This window comes from Myripristis murdjan, chromosome 11 (assembly GCF_902150065.1).
Source record: "Myripristis murdjan chromosome 11, fMyrMur1.1, whole genome shotgun sequence".
NCBI lineage: Eukaryota > Metazoa > Chordata > Actinopteri > Holocentriformes > Holocentridae > Myripristis > Myripristis murdjan.
Window position 1 is genome coordinate 19955777 of NC_043990.1, and position 17146 is coordinate 19972922.

Genomic DNA, 17146 nt, shown 5'->3' on the forward strand with positions numbered 1-17146 from the left:
CATTTCATCTGAGCAAGTTGCAAAAAAAAGAGGCTGATGGAGCTTTGAAAAAATAATCTGTCAGACCATCTGCTATTTATTCCAAAAGTGCTGCTGTCACAAGAGAGAAAAACAACAACAAAACATAGAGCATCTCCTCATGCAGACAAAATGTTGGTTGAATCTTGTGTAAGGCTCATGCATAACAATTTTCTTTTTAGAGTCAGAACTCAGGCTATTGTAATAAGTCTGCTCTGCAAGTATAGAAGCAGTAAATATTTGGTGTGACTTGAGGAGTTTTGATGGTGTTTGATGAGTGATACTTTAAAATAACCTCTTTGCAGTATAAGGCCATTATGTTATGGCCTAATATTTTGTAGAAAACATTGCAAAGCTACTGCCAGACCATGCTTTTGTTGCAGAAAAGCACCCATTGACACAGACTTAGCCTAGATAAGAGCAGTAATTTATACTACGGCTGTATGAAAACCAGTGGCCTCTGTCTCTAGAAGAATCTCCCTCTTTTCATAGGTGAGGGATCTTTCTGGCTGATGGCTATCAGCTGATGTGGCCAAACTGGATGTGCAGTAATCACACACCCTGGTTTTGGGCCTGTAAAAATCAACTCTTTGCTTGCTGGATCCACGGCCCTTCCTGTAAATCATCTGTCTTATGAGGCAGCATACTGTGTACGAAAACTAGAAAACAGGGAGAGACAAAGACGTGCAACTGGTCATTGTTTGAGAGATGTACACAAACACACCGATGTTAGGAGTAGATTTTGTGCTTCCCGGCTTGTTGCTGGGCAGAGGATCATGAAACCGGTCTGTGTGATTGTGGACTGCAAACACCTGCCATTGTGTGCTGCACCAAAACATGAGGCTTATTATTTCATGGTGTTATACATGGACTTTATTGACTTTGTTGCTTGGCTCTGCTGTATTGAGGAAGATGAAATTGGATCAGCTTTATAAATGCCATTAATGAAGGCCGTGGTACTTCCTGAATAATCCTTTCAGGGTAAAACAACTGCTGAATGACTTGATGCACAGGATGACAGGTTTAGACTGAGGTGGTTGTGGTGGGGGTAGATATAATGCATTGTGCCATTCATGTGTTTCCAGCCGTTTTAGTGGCGGCTCAAACAATTTATCGCCCCCTCAGGAGCTGCAAGAGACATCTGGCTCTCTGCAGGGGGGAGAACTGCTGCAGGAATGATTGACAAACAATGCTATCCAGTAAACATTTGGTGTGACTTGAGGAGTTTTGACGGTGTTTGATGAGTGAGCAGGGAAGGATAAGGATAAACTAGACAGCCTGTTGAGGCAGAACAGGAGGAGAGAAGATGGAAGAAAAGAGCAAGAGTGAGAGGGTGTAATTTGTGTATTTCGAGTAAAAATCCGTACTGAAATACAGTGAAAGAAAAGGTATTTGTGATGTACCTGGCATTACTGATCCTATTTTGCTGTTTCGTGGTGTACTTTTGTTCTTAATAGCTGAGCTGGATATCTGGCCAGATGTAGGCCTAGATAATGTGAAATCACACTGAGATATGCAGTGTTTCCTCTGTAATTTTCATGCAACTGTGGTGTTACATTTGTCCTGGTATCTGTTGCTGTTTGGGCCTAGGTTATGATGCAAATTGAGATTGTAGTGCTAAAAATGGTTTAATCATGAAATAATCATTACTTGAGACACTGGACTACACTTTTTAGTTGAAGATGAAATGCAATTACAATGTTTATTTTAATTATTTTACCTTGCAGTGGTGTTGCATCACTGCTAAGTGAATCCAGAGCAAACACTGGAGATAATGTATGTCCAACGCACCTACAGTTTGATAGTAGCAGAAAGCAAATTACAGCTGTTCAATGCTTTGACAATAATTGTGAGGTTTTGGTGTCAGTCAGTCCCTTAGACTCAAAGAGGAAAGGCTTCTTTTCATTTTCCACTGATGTTAGTTAAACAGCCATAAAGTGAAATTTTCATCAAGACAAAGAGATACAAATTTGTCCACTGACATTAACTTCAGTAGAGAATATATGTTACATTTATGGCATGAGTGGCTGACCAGTATGGGTTTTACAGTGGCCAGTGCTGATATTTAGAGAGCAGTTGTATAAAGCCAATATCATCACTAATGTTTCAATCACCTGAACACAGAAAAGTTTTTGAAAATAAAAAAATGTGCATTGACTCTGTTTGCTTAAGTAGATCTTAAGTAGATCTGTACTCTGCACTCTACTTGTTATTTCAAATAAAAAATAAAATATCTGACTAGTGAGCGTAAGCATTGGCTGATGCCAATTCTCTCAAAATGCCAGATATTGGCCTGATTAATCGGCTGACCACTAATAGATATGTACCGATCTCCATGGCCTAGCTGGCTTTTTAGCTGTGTTTAAATGCCCACTTGCCCACCTTAGGTGAAAAGCCACAAATGCATCTCTATTATGAAGTTTCATTAAGTATAGCCACTGAAGTGAAACATTTGACTTGGGGCCCATTCACAGAATTCAAGGCTGGCTATGTGTGCTTGTTATAGAGGTCAAGCTCTTGGCAATAGCAGCTGTTAACCTCCAATCGAAACCACTCTTGTGAAGGAAATCTCATTTCCCTTGTTCAGTTGCTTCCTTGTACCTCATTCCCCTGGGGCCATTCGCATTGAAACCCCAGTTTTTAAACAGTGCACCATGAAATGCAGTAGTGGTAACACCCAGCAAAACAACATATTCAGCCAATTATAAAGTTATAAACATTTTCTGTGACTCTCGATGCAAGATTTCAACATGAGATAATTTAAAAGAATATGATTAATAAAATGAATCTATTGCATTCAAGTAAAGCTAGAAATCAATTTTATTTATTGGTATGTGACATAAACTTGTCAAACAATCAAATAAACTGCCACATCTTCATAATGAGTCACACCAGAATTGTATTTTTTCTTTAATTGTTTCTGCAGGCTGTTGTAGAGGGTTTGATGTTTTTCTCTCCTTTGTTACTCACTCTGCGTTCCTGAGATGATAACAGCTGCTTTATGGGGCTCACAATGAAAACAGAAAAACAAGCAACAACAATAAAAGACGGTTTCACTTTTATATCCTTGTTGACACCCTTTTTTTTTTTTTTTTTTTTTTTTCTTTTTGCTCCCCGTCCCAGCTGTTCCAAAGTGCTTGTCCCTGTTTGAGAGCCGGCTTTCAGGGCTTTCTTTGTAGGATTAGTGGTGTGATATCTCCCTTAAGGTAAACAGCAGGTTACCTGGAGGCGCCGGCTCCCTTGAGGCATGGTTATTTGAGAGGTGTGTCGAATCTCTGCTGTGAACGCTGGCGCTCAATGCAGTTGCCCCCTTTCCCCAATAGGGGTCAGCCTTACTTTACTGATTACGCATATGCTTCACTTGTTGGTGTAATGTGTGGGTGGATGATTACTGTGATCATACTACAGGCATTCATTTGCTTTGGGTGACTGCATAGCCTGATTGATATTGCTGTGTTACTTAATACTAATTTTGGTGTTGCTGGTCAAGTGCCTTGGTCTCAAATATGCATTATTTTGAGGGCTAAGCCTAAAGCTATAAGGTAGGCAGTTCATATATTAGATAACCTCATTGTCTCAGCAGGGGGACACTGTTCATTTTCATACTTCATATTTTATGGCCTAAGGCAGCTGTTTTCTGAAGCTACAGCATGAGACAATCTGGAATCCTTGGTCTGTGATGGCATACAAACTGTACAGCCTGGAGCTGCTTTGTGAGCAAGAAGCAGGACTATGAACTCATGTTAACTTTCACATTAGAAAGAAGCTTGACATTACACTGTGTCTGTCAGTTCCAAGCCAGGAAGTGCACTCGCAGAAAAACACCCTTTTCCGATCGCTTCTCTACGGATTTGTGCAACAAACACAGAAGATTCAGAGGAGACACGGGTGAATGACCGCTCCCTCTTAAGCTATAATAATACATTTTAAAGCTGAAACACATGGCAGTATAAGAGTGTGGATGTTATGGCGCTGTTGGTTAGTATCCTATTATCCCTGAGGACAACTGTGTTTAACTGTTGTTTAGGAGCTGATGAGAGCATACACTCAATTTGGATACCATAAATATTCATCACCGATTATAATGAGGAGGCTTTGATTCGTATTAGTAATGAATGATTCCATAGTGGAAATAATTGGCCCTCATCTCCATCTCGTCACTCCACTGCCTCTCTCTCTCTCTCATGGTTTTCCAGTCACCTCCTATTGTTTATCCAGCCAGCACTGTTTCATCAGGGCTCACAGTTGCTGAGCACCTTTTTTGTCCCACGCTTGATTTTCCACATTCAACCAGCACTCCAGCCGAATGTCCACTTTGATTCTCTGATAAGGCCTGCTAAACGTCCGACACTTTGGATGCAAATAGATTTCTAATTTCCACTACAAGATGAGAATTTCATTCATTCGGGGAGAGGGGAGAGGGAGGGGTGGGGGGTGTTTTGTTTGTCCCTCATCTTTCAAAGTGAATTTTGATCAAAGCCTCACCGGCGGTTGATGTTTCGCTTCACACGCAGGGCTCTTGTAGGCAGAGGGGCGTTTATTTTGTTTTGCACCCGTGCAGCGGCAGGGACAGGAGGGAATTATTTAACCTCAGGTAGCGCATCGATGAGTCATTCACTTAGAGATGTTAAGGCTTCTTAAAGAAGCGTTTGCACGTCACAGCAGGTGGGCGGTTGAGGCAGAAAAGGAAGGGAGATGGATACAGGCACAGGAGGGGTGGATTGCTTGAACAATAATTGAGTGGCATTGTTCTGTTTTGTTTTTGCTCATTCCTCTGCCTTTCTCCCTCTCTCTGTTTCTGCTGGAACTTTCTCTGCCAGTGACTCATCTACTTCATCTGTCTCGCTCCCTGTCTCCCTCTCTGTCAAGCTTATGCCACCCACCCTCCTTGTGGGGGAGCGTGATCTCCACACCGCCTTCTCATTCTCACACATTCACCCACACTTTCCCCAGAGGCTCTACCTGCCTCAGATATGTCAACACATATGTCTGAGAGCAATGCAGATGTACACAGACACAAACCTACAAATTTCAATGCCTCATTTCCATCCTCCTAATGAGCCCTGCATGTAGTTTATATATAAAGGGAATAACGTTAATTGAACTGGATTGAATTAAAATGAATTAAATTAAACCACACCTCACATGCTCTCTCACACACACACACACACACACACACACACACACACACACACACAATTAAATGATTTATCTGTGCTCACATCAGTTGAAATTACTCACAGGGGCATAGCCTTAGAAGTGTCACTCAAACAGCTTTCTCTCTCTCTCTCTCCCTCTCTCTCACTCACTCACTCACTCACTCACACACACACACACAAACACTGAGTTACATGGGTGGAACGCTTCCTTGCTTTGGTGCTCTTTTTGCTGATAGTGGCTGGGGAACTATTAATGGCCAGGCAGGTGTGTAACAAAGTTTCCACGATCAATGTCTGCTATCTTCTGAGGTCAGCTGAGCTGACATGTGATGCGTGCCTTATAGGTGCCTAGCATTTATAAAGCAGAATATAATTACAAGAGTGAGGGAAGGTATGAATCTCATTTATCCCATAATTCCACATCCATCCTAACTTGCCTTCTTAAGCTTTCGGCCTATTTTTAGCGCCATTATACTTTAATGAGCTGACGCCTCAATGTATCTGTCCCTCATGTGAGGAGGAGGCCAGACTCAGCTGAACTCACATAAAGACAACCACTTTAAGAATGATCCCCTTAAAGGATGGCTCCAAAGTTTGGGTGGCTTGATACCAGAATCGAGGTACTTTACTAATACCAGTGAAATTCCATGATTCTCGATACCCCATTGAGCACGCCCTCCTTGGTTTAAAAGCTTTGTAGAAACAAGACAACAGAAGCTTTGTGTTTCAAAAATTTAAACTTAAAGGCTAAATTAGAATAAGAACACTGAATTACAAGTGTAACATTGGCCTATATCCTTCAAAGCAGCCCAACATAATACTAATGTCAGATGAGAGGCACTGTGTGAAATAGGGCTGCGGGATATATCATTTAAGCTTTGTCAAGTAAGGCAAATTAACTCAAACACATCATGCTGCAATTTTTTGCTGCCTGAAACAAAAGGAACGCATTTTCATTTTTCTATGACTAATCTACAAGAAATGTCTGTGTGATAGAGCATAATTTAGTTCGATTTAGGGGTTGTTGGATACAGGGAATTTGTTGCTAGTGACACGCAGGCTCTGCATGCACAGTGAGCAGTTCACCGTGTGCTCTGGTGAAGGGGTGCACTTGATCTGTTTGTCAAACAACCAAAGCAGGCCCTGCTAGTCACCAACCACAAACCGAAAATGCGTGCTACCTGCTTTGGTTGTTTGATAAAGTGATCAAATAAGGGGGCAGTGTGGCTCAGGAGGTGGAGTGGTTATTTGGTAATTGGAAGGTTCCTAGATGAGAGAGCGTGTCGAAGTGTCCTTGAGCAAGACAATGAACCCCTAAATGGTCCAAGCATGGTAGCCATCAGTGTGTGAATGTATCTGTGTGAATGGGTGAATGTGAGGTACACATTGTAAAGTGCTGTGAGTGATATAGTAGGAAGACTGGAACACCATTTAAGTGCACCCTGTCACCAGAGCACATAGTGAAGTGATCACTGTGCATGCAGAACCTGCGTGTCAGCTGCCATGCACATGCACATGCTGTTGTCACAGGGCTGGTCAGTGCCCTTATTTAAGAAATGCTTAAAACACACACACACACACACACACACACACACACACACACACACACACACACACACACACACACACACACACACACACACACACACACACACACACACACAAAATCAAGCCTAGTATCCAGGTCTGTCTGTATTTTCATCTTGCTGGCATATAGATTAATCTGTTTGTTTCTTAAGTTTGAGAGTTTTACCATTCTATGCGGCACTGGGAGGCCTATTTATCTTCCACCATGCAGATTAAACACACATTTGAACATCATTAGAAAGGGCAGATAATATGTAAATAACACAACTGTAACATATAAATCCATTTGTAAGGTTTATTAAGAAACATATGCTGTTTACGCAAATACCTCTCCACCTGTTCTTCTCTATTCACTTGTCTATGCCGGTGTCAAAAGTCACATGTGTGAAACTGTAAGTGGAGTCCAATCTGAAGTTGGGGTGTGGGGGGGTTGTTTTTCATCAGAAGAGGATAACCCTAACCCTAAGTACACGGGTGATGAAAGTTATGCTTAACTGTATATCTGTACATGAATAACACACTGTATGTATGTGGTGAGATTTCCTGATTTTTCCATATCTCAGTATATATCTCAGAAAAAAGATATCTCACTTCATTTTTTCTCTTTCTTTATAATGCAGCGCTAGAATGAAATGTCCTGCTCTGACAATAAATACAAAGATATAGTTCTGTGCCATCATTTTGACTTGCAGCCCTGCAAGCATGACTGCACCTTTCAGTGTTTCAAGTATTTGTACACAGACTCAGAGTGGATTATAATAACACTGTGTTACAGAGTGAGGGATCGAGTTGTGTTGATACTGCTGATATCAAAAACACTAGCATTGGTGCTGCTTTCAAAGTGTTGGTATTGACCTGGTACCTGGTAAGTATGAATTCTAGTGGCATCCCTGCTACAAAATGAAGACACAATATAAGATAGAGCTCTCCCCTCTGTTATTACATTGCCAATATATGGCAGTGTAATAACTGTATTTCTCAGATTTGTCTTTTCTCATTTGTTATTTATGAACCGTCCGCTTCAGAACCAAGTCAGTGTTTCCACTGTGTTATTGACTTGTGTCTATATTTCTGCTCATTAAGGGAGTCAAGAGGGGATTTCCGGGAACTGGGTTTAAAACTCTTCATCTAAAGGACTCGGTGCAGCAATAAGCCTCTGCGGATGCACGGCCCGCTAATCAATACGGCTCTGATGTTTCCCACATATTTTCTTTTCATTCATTCTCTCGCTTCTTTTCTCCCAAGGCTGCCTGCCTGCCTACAACCATGTCAGCTGTCCAATGAAACAAGTTGCAATTTTCCACTTAACTCCCTGTGTTTTTTTCTTTTCCACCCCCCCACCTCACACTTCCCCTTTCCCTGTCCTTGCCCCTCATTCTCCCCCTCATTCTAATTCTTTCCTCATGCCTCACTTTGTCCTTCAACTCTTGTCCTCTACCACCTCTAAGTTTTTTCACTCTCATCTCTCCTCCCTTTATTCTTCATCCTTCTTTGCCCCGTTTCTTTCTTCTCTCTCTCTCTCTCCTTCTTTTGATCTGCTCTTCTTGATGTTTTTTATTGCAGTTTTTGTTTGTTGTTTTTGCTATTAGGGACATGATGCAATTCTGTGTTTTGGACCTCCTCTGTGTGCATCTCAATGAGTCTGGCTCTTTGTAAAGAGCTTCATTCAAGGACATTTTTTAAAAATGCCTCTCCCTCTGCCTCTCTGTCCCTCTCTCTCTCTCTCTCATTCAGGAGGAGTTGCGGGAGCTACGAGAGCAGCCCATCGACCCTCAGGCGGAGCAGGAGATCATCGACAGCATCGAGGAGGTCTACTTCTCCAACGACTCCTTCGACATGGTGCAGCATGAGCTGGAGGTCAGGCGCTCTGTGTGAATGAGCAAAATAATGAGCGAGTGTTTGAAGTGTGTGTACGAAATCACAGAACGAGAACCACTCACCTGTAAAATGATCACAACAGACTCACTCCCAAGTGCCCAGCCCCGCCTGTAAGCTAATAACTCCACCGGGCTTACCACAATTGAGTGATTCCGATAACAACAATATTGCCTTCCTGATGTGAATAAATATGGTTGATGTGATTTGAACACGGTCCGACTGGCATAGCTGAGGCTCTCGCTCTCTCTCTCACCTGAGCTGCAGTCTCCCACACACATACCATCGACTTCCGGATTGATGGATTGCATCCGCTCGACAGAAGAAGGGTGTGAAATCTCATTAGATTTAGCTTGGTATCGCTACACCATCTGAAATGAGACTCTCAGTCAAGAGGAAAGTAATTACCTATCATCCTTTGGGCCTCAGATTCGTAATATCTTTTTTTTTTTTTTTTCCTGGAGGAGTTTGTTTGCTGTTTACTAGATAACGTCCCACCTTGTTTACTAATTTGAGTTATGATGCAGCGAAGTGTTTATATTGAGCTAATTCCTTTATTTTATTTATTTATTTTTTGAACACGGGAGGAGCTACCTGTCTTGTGTCGTCAGCTTGACAAGCTCAAGAAACAGCGACAGAGATATTTGTGAACCCCAAGATGCTCGGGAATGAAGATTAGTTCCCTTGAGGCGAATGAAACGCCCCCGATGGCTTTGAGCTGCAGCTTTTGAGCATGCTGTATGCCATAATTCTACTTTGATTGTTTTTCTGTCAGACATACTGTACATGCCTGCCAGGAATGATTTATTCACTTGAAAGTCATAATGCTGTGCTCTTGAATGTGTTATGCCTGAATATTAGACGTGTAATGATTCATTCATTCATTGGTTGCATTGATGCATAGAGTTCAAATTCTGCTCATTCAGCTGCATCAATCTGAAAAATTAAATAAACCGAATTAATGACTCTGACTTTGGCATGAATCGATATTAAATGCTTTGATCCTTTGATTCTTGATTCTTAAACTGAATACTAGTGCAAGTGCAACTTTTTTTTTTTTTTAGAGTAAATAATGTTTAAATAATTTTCTTGTTGGGTTTTCTGTTTATTTATCTATGTATTTTGGCATTTAAGAAGAAAAAGCATTGTCTTACGTTCTTACGTGTTTCTTCGATGGATGTAAAATTTTGGCTCAGTTGGATAGTTGACTCAAGACTTAATATACAGACTGAAAACGTTCTGAAAAAGAAAAAAATTGTTCTTGCGTTCAATCGCCAAACAGGGAATCATGAATTGAATTCTGCTGAAATGCTGCTACACCAAAGATGCACACCCCTGCGTGTTGAAATAATATAAGCTTACAGTCTTTGTTTGTGGCTGTTTCTATGTACGTCATGCATGCTTTCCTGCATGAAGGGGGATTTATTGTGAACGTGTGTGTGTGTGTGTGTGTGTGTGTGTGTGTGTGCTTGCAGAAACTCCCACCTGAGCTGAACCTGCAGGAGCTGGAGGAGTACAGAGACAAGCTGAAGAGACAGCAGGCAGCAGTAAGTCTCTCTTTCTTACACACACACACACACACACACACACACACACACACACACACACACACACGCACACACACACAGAAATGCCAGTGACCCCATGCCATGCCTAATTGGTACCATGCTCATCTATGTGAAGCACAACAAGTCAAGACATTTTCTTAAATTTAATCTCAGTCAGCACAGAATATGCAATTGACACAGTATAATCAATGATATTGGCATTTAGCTTTCTTTCTTTTATTTATTTATTTATTTATTTTTAAAATTTTGGGCCCCAATACTTCACTGTGTCAGCCAGTGTACTCCTCTATACCCTTGTATAGTGAGATTGGGTTAAATATTACCTGTAGTTTTTCCTTTGGGTTCTGTATTTCATTTTAAAAAAAGAAAAGAAAAAAAAAACACGACTGGGCAGGGCTTCTCACAACCCAGTATAACTGTGGCAACCACCTCAGGTCATTGTGTACTGCATTGCCAGCTGAGAGGGGGATGAATCTCGGCGGAGAAGACACAGTGGGGTCAGACATGCAAAGTGAGAACATTCAACAAACACGACACTGTTGCTATTTAAAGATACATGAAGGAGACGGTGGCTGTGTTGCTCCTGCTCCTCGGTCCCCTGTATTCATCGCAGATTCCTCCCATGTGCCCTCTTTCTTCAAGTGTTTGTGTCTCTCTTTCTCTCGCTGTCTTTTTCACTCTCTCACAGTCTCAGCATTTCCTTTTCTTTTCTTAAAAAAAAAAAAAAAACAGACAAAAAAACCTCTCCCAAAAAAACTGCTTCAGCTACTTCCCTGCACACCTCCTCTCATCCTTTGTTTCTTATGCACCCGGCCTCCTTGCCGCACCCCCCCTTTTAACATTTTTGGCAGTTGCCCACTCAACTGTCTGTTTAGTTGAGTGGATGGTCTAGACTTGTGGCAGAGTGAGGTGCACATACAGGCTTTCCCTCTCTGTCTGTCTGTCTCTCTGTCTCTGTCTCTCTCTCTCTCTCTCTCTCTCTCTCTCTCTCTCTCTCTCTCTCTCCCCCTCTTTGAAAAAGCTTGCCTCTAGCCTGCAGGCACCTAGTGGAAGAAAGTGAGGGTAATTGGTCCAGTGTGCTGTCAACCAGAAAATCCACAGCAACATCTCCAGGCACACGTGTCAATGGAAACCTGCGATCTTATTCTAAAACCTAAATCATACGTACACCCCTGTCTCAGGGCCCTGGAGATTTTCAAATAACATAAATATGAGTCCATGCTTAGATTCGGTGTTAATTGTTTTTATGCCTCCACGCTGTCAGGAGCCATGACTGGAGGCATTGTGTTTTTGGGTTGTTTGGGTCTGTACGTACACCCATTCCGTTGTTGTGAACATGATCTCTCAGGTACGGCTTGAGGGCATTGCTCCAAATTTCCAATTCTCCAATTCACACACTAATTATGTTTCACACAAATGTTAAACCAGATAGAATTACGAAGTCATGACATTTTAAAGATGATTTTTTTTTTGGCGTTTCTGCTTTATTTGACAGTTACAGTAGAGAGAGGGACAGTACAGGTAGGGGAGAGGGGGGATGACATGCAACAAAGGGCCTGAGTTCGGATTCAAACCTAGGACTCATCTGGTGAGCTGCCGGGGTGGCCCCAGTCTTGACATTTTATATCTGAAAGGTCAGCTTTGCTGTGACATCATAATGGTTTCCAAAAAAAAAAAAACGCTTTTTTGGCCATGTGACAAAGCTCTCTATCAGTCCTCTGTACTCCTCTGTAAAAATAGTCTCTGAGTGAAGACAGTAGGTTTCTCACTGGAATTATGCATGTCAATATAGTGACCACTTCCATTTTCCCAAAATAAATGAAAAATGGAACAAAACCAAAGTTAAGAGAAATAGCTGTGCTCATATAGAGAACAACCCAACAGCACATTTGCCAATCATCCTCTTGTTTTTTAAATTAGTAATGCCCAATAAACATATAGGATATATATTAAACACATTATATTTAAATTCCGTGGGTCCATGACTAACTTGACTAACTTGTGTCCAAAATACATAAATAAGCACAATAAGTAGTATTTACATTATTCAACATTATTAAAAGCTCTAGTAAAGACTTCAAACAAATGAATAAATAGGATAAATATTATAAAGTAAATACTGTAAATGAAACAAATTTGAGAATTGGAGAAGCTAAATTGCCCCTAGGTATGACTGTGTGTGTGAGTTTCAGTGTTTGTCTGTCTGCCCTGCGATGGACTGGCGACCTGTCCAGGGTGTTTCACTGCCTTCGCCCTATGAGCGCTGGGATAGGCTCCAGCACCCCCCCGTGACCCTAGTGAGGATAAGCGGTTTAGAAGATGAATGAATGAATGAATGAAACAAATTTGAAAAGAAAATGACAAAATAAAAATCTCAATCTTAAAAAAATGAGTCTAAATTTACACATGCAGACTAACATACAGATGCATATCCATATACATGTACTTACATATTCATATTTAGTAATACACAGAACCCCCAAAACCTCAGTGATATGTGTGAATTTCCATTTTCTCCACTTTCTCTAAAAAAACTTCTTGTACCTCAGCTTACATGGGTACTGGCTGTACTACCATTACTTCATACAGTATATTTTTTCACATTTCATTTGACAATAACACACAGAACACCTTTTAAAAGAGGTGATACGGGCTCACAGAGAGGTATTCGAAATTCATGTTTCACAAGACTAATGCCAATTCTGCACATACAGTGATGGAAACACCATCTCAACAGGTGGGCAATCAGTGTGTGCACGCACACATACTGTACACACTCAGCCTCTTACATGAGGAACCCCTCATGCACACACACACACACACCTACCCCAATACACAGCTGTCAGTGTGTGAAACAGAGCATAGCCCTCTGTGAGGAAGCAATGATAGTGCTTTCATATTCTCACCATGGGGCTGTCCTGTAAATGGCTTTCCTCCTGTCAAATGATGTGGCGAATCCCCACGCTATCTATATGGGACGCAAGTTGTTAAGCTGTAAAGCAGCTTGACATAGCTGTGTGCGTGCTTGCGTGCACAGGCCGAGTGGGTGGGTGAGAATGTGCAACTGTGTGTGTGTCTCTGCATAGGAAGATGTAGCGTGCATGCTTGAGGTTCGCCAGTCTGTTTACCACTGACTCTACTTTGATTCCTGCTGTGAGAGGTGTGTGTGTAATGGTCCGATGGCGTAACCCCCTCCCTGTTTTCCTCGCCCTCTCCTTCCTGGGTGCTGTGGGATAGAACAGACTTGCTGTGGTATTGGGGAAGAGGATGACTGCTCCCTTCTTCTGCCGCAGCAGGCGAGTCTAATTGGTATCTCTGACACACGCCTGGCAGAGGCTCATCTCACGCCTAATTGCCTTGTCTTGCTACGACACCGTGGCCCATACAAAAAATGTCAGGAGCTCGACTTGGGTATGTGTGAATTAATGTGCACGATCATACTCTGGCTGTGCGTGTCAATACCACAATGCCCGTGTGCACACTTGCATGCCAAACATTGCCAATTAATGTACACACACACACACAGAGACTGGAGCTTCACACCTGTGGAGGCAAAATGGTTAGTGCTATCAACATATCCTGCATTACAGTTCCCATGTGTTTGAAAGGGACTTTTCACAGGAATGTCAGCTACAGAGATGCTGGAGGAGGCAGTGTTAATAGTGTCAGTGAATACATCCAATATTTAATGCAGCTTGAAAGCTAACGAAGGCTATCTTTTGCCGCTGCAGTAATGATTCCTCTCCCTTCCATCAGTTCCTGTAATGCTTATGCAACCTTTGCCTAACTCTGTCTGATTGCTAAATTCCCCCCTGTGTTTAAATGAGGCTGAAGCTCACTTGCTGTGGCGTGTGTGAGTGTGTAAGCGCACATCAGGGCGAGAGATCACATTACATGAAAGTTCAATTAATTGTATAGACGCATGCACGCACGCACACACACACACACACACACACACAGAAAGATGACTTCAACGTGAATCTGGGCTGACTGCTTGTTGTTACCAGTGGATAGCCTCACTGGTCAGTCTATTCTGTTTTGGTATATTAACCAGAAAGTGAATGACCTTCACCGTCACTTACAGTATCTACTTGATACTTGTCGCTGTTACCAACCCCTTTCTAATTAGTGCAAGCTAATTAAGCTTTCTAATTGAGTCATAAATCTGCATAAACACCAGCAAGAAGTAGCAAATGTCTCATATTTATTATGGGCCCAACATATATTTATATAGTGTCCAACCTGCTTATTAATAAGCTATTGCTAGATAAATATTACTGCTCCATACGCACAGCTGTGCCTTTTTCCTTGCTAAGCAGTTAATTTAACAAAAATGTGTGGTGTGTTCAAGGTTTCTGTAATGTCTCGTGACAGTAATTTCCTCTCCTGCGTTTTTTTTTTTTTTTTGTCTTGTCTAGGCCTCTAGAGGAGAAAAAAAGGAGTCAGTATCTTCCCAAGTGACTGAATAGATGATTGTTCATATGGTAGCTGCAAGCTCTCCGCAACATTTACAGCACTGACTAAACATTACATGCAGGATGCCTGCTTTGATGATCCTACCGCTCATTTTTGCTCCAACTGGGAGTGTCAGTGCACTGTTACACCTAGTCACTACACACTTAGCCTTAAATTTGTTCACCTGAGGCTTAAGGTGAGCCAGAACTAATGTTTTTAACCTGTTGGCTCTGGCTGGTGGGTTTGGTAACTCACAGCTGTGTTTTTATCATGTGTGCATGCAATCTCTTACTCCATTTCAGGAGTGTTATGGTGTCAGGGATTACCAAAAGGTGGCGCTAGGGTTTTTGGGATGTTTTATGAATGGTGGGAGGGAGTGAATAATGGCTTGTACCTCTCAGCTGAGGGCAGTAGGTTGTTTTTAGTGTACGCCAGGCTTTTTTTTTTTTAATGTGCAGTGTTTTTTTTTTTTTTTTTTTTTTTTTTTTGCCGGATCTCATCACTTTTCTCTGTCACTTCATCCCCTTGTGTTGTTTTTTCTCCCTCACCATCTTGTTCCTCCATTCAGAAGTGTGTGTACAGAGACATGCATACACACACACACAAACACACGTTGTGGGATGAACAGCGGTTTCAGTTGAGTTGCACTCACCATCTGTTGTGTTCTGTCTCTATAGCTGGCCACCATGCATATTTAACACATGTTGAAATGTCATCCACGCCCTGTCCCCTGTCTCCTCCATATGAGCAGATATGACAACATCTCTCACTGTGCTTTGAATATTGTCAAACAAGTGGTTGGTGTTTGTAAGTGAGATGCACAGATTTGTATGTTTCTCTGTGTATGTTTCATTGTGTGCATTAATGTATGTGTATGGGAGAGAGATTATTAACCTTATGTAAGGGAGAGGTAGTTAGCCACATTTATTCTGAGTACTTGCATGTCTTTCTGTAGCCTAACAGCCGTCTCCTAGCTGCCTGAGGCCCTTCAGTCACCCTGATGGCCGTGCTCTTTGTGTACAGTATATAGCTGACATTGTCCTTTCATTATAATGAGCTGTGCGTTGAATTTCCAGCTCATGCATTTGCAGGGTCTGGAAAATGTGATTCTTTTGTGAGTGTAGAAAAATATACTCAAATTGGCTTATGATTGGCAGATAGTGTTAATGAGTGACAGAACTAAGGTCCCATAGAGTATACCAGTACAATGTCATTTTGTATAAACATCACTTCCTATAGCACTTGGGACCTGCTGTTAATGTGGATTACCTTCGCTCAACATTAATCTGGCTGACTAATTTTTATGCCCGACTGGGAGGTCAAATACAAATTAATCACAACCTTCATTAGTTTAACTGTTCATCCGCAGATCTCACACATACTACATCTAGCGTAAAACCACAGTGCTTTAAGAGATCCTCTAGACTGCAGTTCATGATTGAATCCTGTTTATTTGTTCTTTTTTTTAAGCTTTTAGAAAGCATTATACTTTTTAAACGGGAGTCAGCAATCAGATCTAACTGCAGCTCCTCATCCATTCTGTATGACCTAACTGTATGGTGTCTCAGTGTTGGTGAGACTGTGTTTCCATTTAATTTTCATTGACCTTCTGTGTTCTTATGCATTTGCTTTGTGCACTAAAAGCAGCTGGACAGCAGTATAGCAGGGGGTCAGTCTGATCTCATGATCTTATTTACCATGCTGTCAGCATGCCACATGCAGGGGCACGTGCTCTTTAAACAATTACTTACAGTGTCACCTTAACTGGAGGAATCATAATAGCATATTGGTAAAATGCTCTAAGGAAGAATAATGATACTCAGCAGTTAAAAATTGAAAATTGAACAACAATGCGTGGGGGTGAATGGGTCAGGGATGGTTTGCACTGAAAGAAATGAGAATATTGTAATTCCATTAAGAAAGACATGAAGGAATTGAAAGAAAGGGAAAAGGGTAGGCAGTCTCTTAGAAAGGCTTGGGGTATGCTGTGCTATATAGAGATCAGTGATTGTTATTCCTGCTCCATACTTGATGGCAAGATAACACAGCTCAGTCTGTTACTGCCGGGTGACATTTGGGAACAACTTCAAAATGTCTTTTCACCTTTTTTTTACTCACCCTTTTCTTCTTCTCTCTCCCTCTCTCTCTTTCTCTGTAGGTTTCTAAAAAGGTCGCCGATCTTATTCTGGAGAAACAACCCGCTTATGTCAAGGTAAGCTTCCGATGTCAACTCATGGCCACGTCGAACAAGCACAGTCTTGCTCTTTCTTTTCTTGGCCCGGCAATTCAACTTTAAGCGGGATTTCAGGGCACTGTAATTACATTCCAAAACAGATCAGTTATGTCACCTGGTTTTTCAGAATAGCAACTTTTTTTCCCATTATGAATGGACGTCTGGCTGTGCTGATACTATCAGGGTAAGAGTGGATGTGTTCCTGTGCCAGTTGCCAACCAGATAAAGTAGAATTTCGTAACCATGGAAAT

At 41.7% G+C, this 17146-nt stretch overlaps 1 protein-coding gene across 2 annotated transcripts in view; it reads left to right on the forward strand.

The window, feature by feature from the left end:
• vps50 (VPS50 subunit of EARP/GARPII complex) overlaps positions 1-17146 on the forward strand; it is a 118234-nt gene that overhangs the window by 2077 nt on the left and 99011 nt on the right. For both annotated transcript variants that reach the window (XM_030063729.1, XM_030063730.1), the window contains exons 3-5: positions 8499-8621; positions 10115-10186; positions 16821-16874. In XM_030063729.1, the coding sequence (XP_029919589.1) occupies positions 8499-8621; positions 10115-10186; positions 16821-16874 (249 nt within the window). The remainder of the gene's footprint in view (positions 1-8498; positions 8622-10114; positions 10187-16820; positions 16875-17146) is intronic.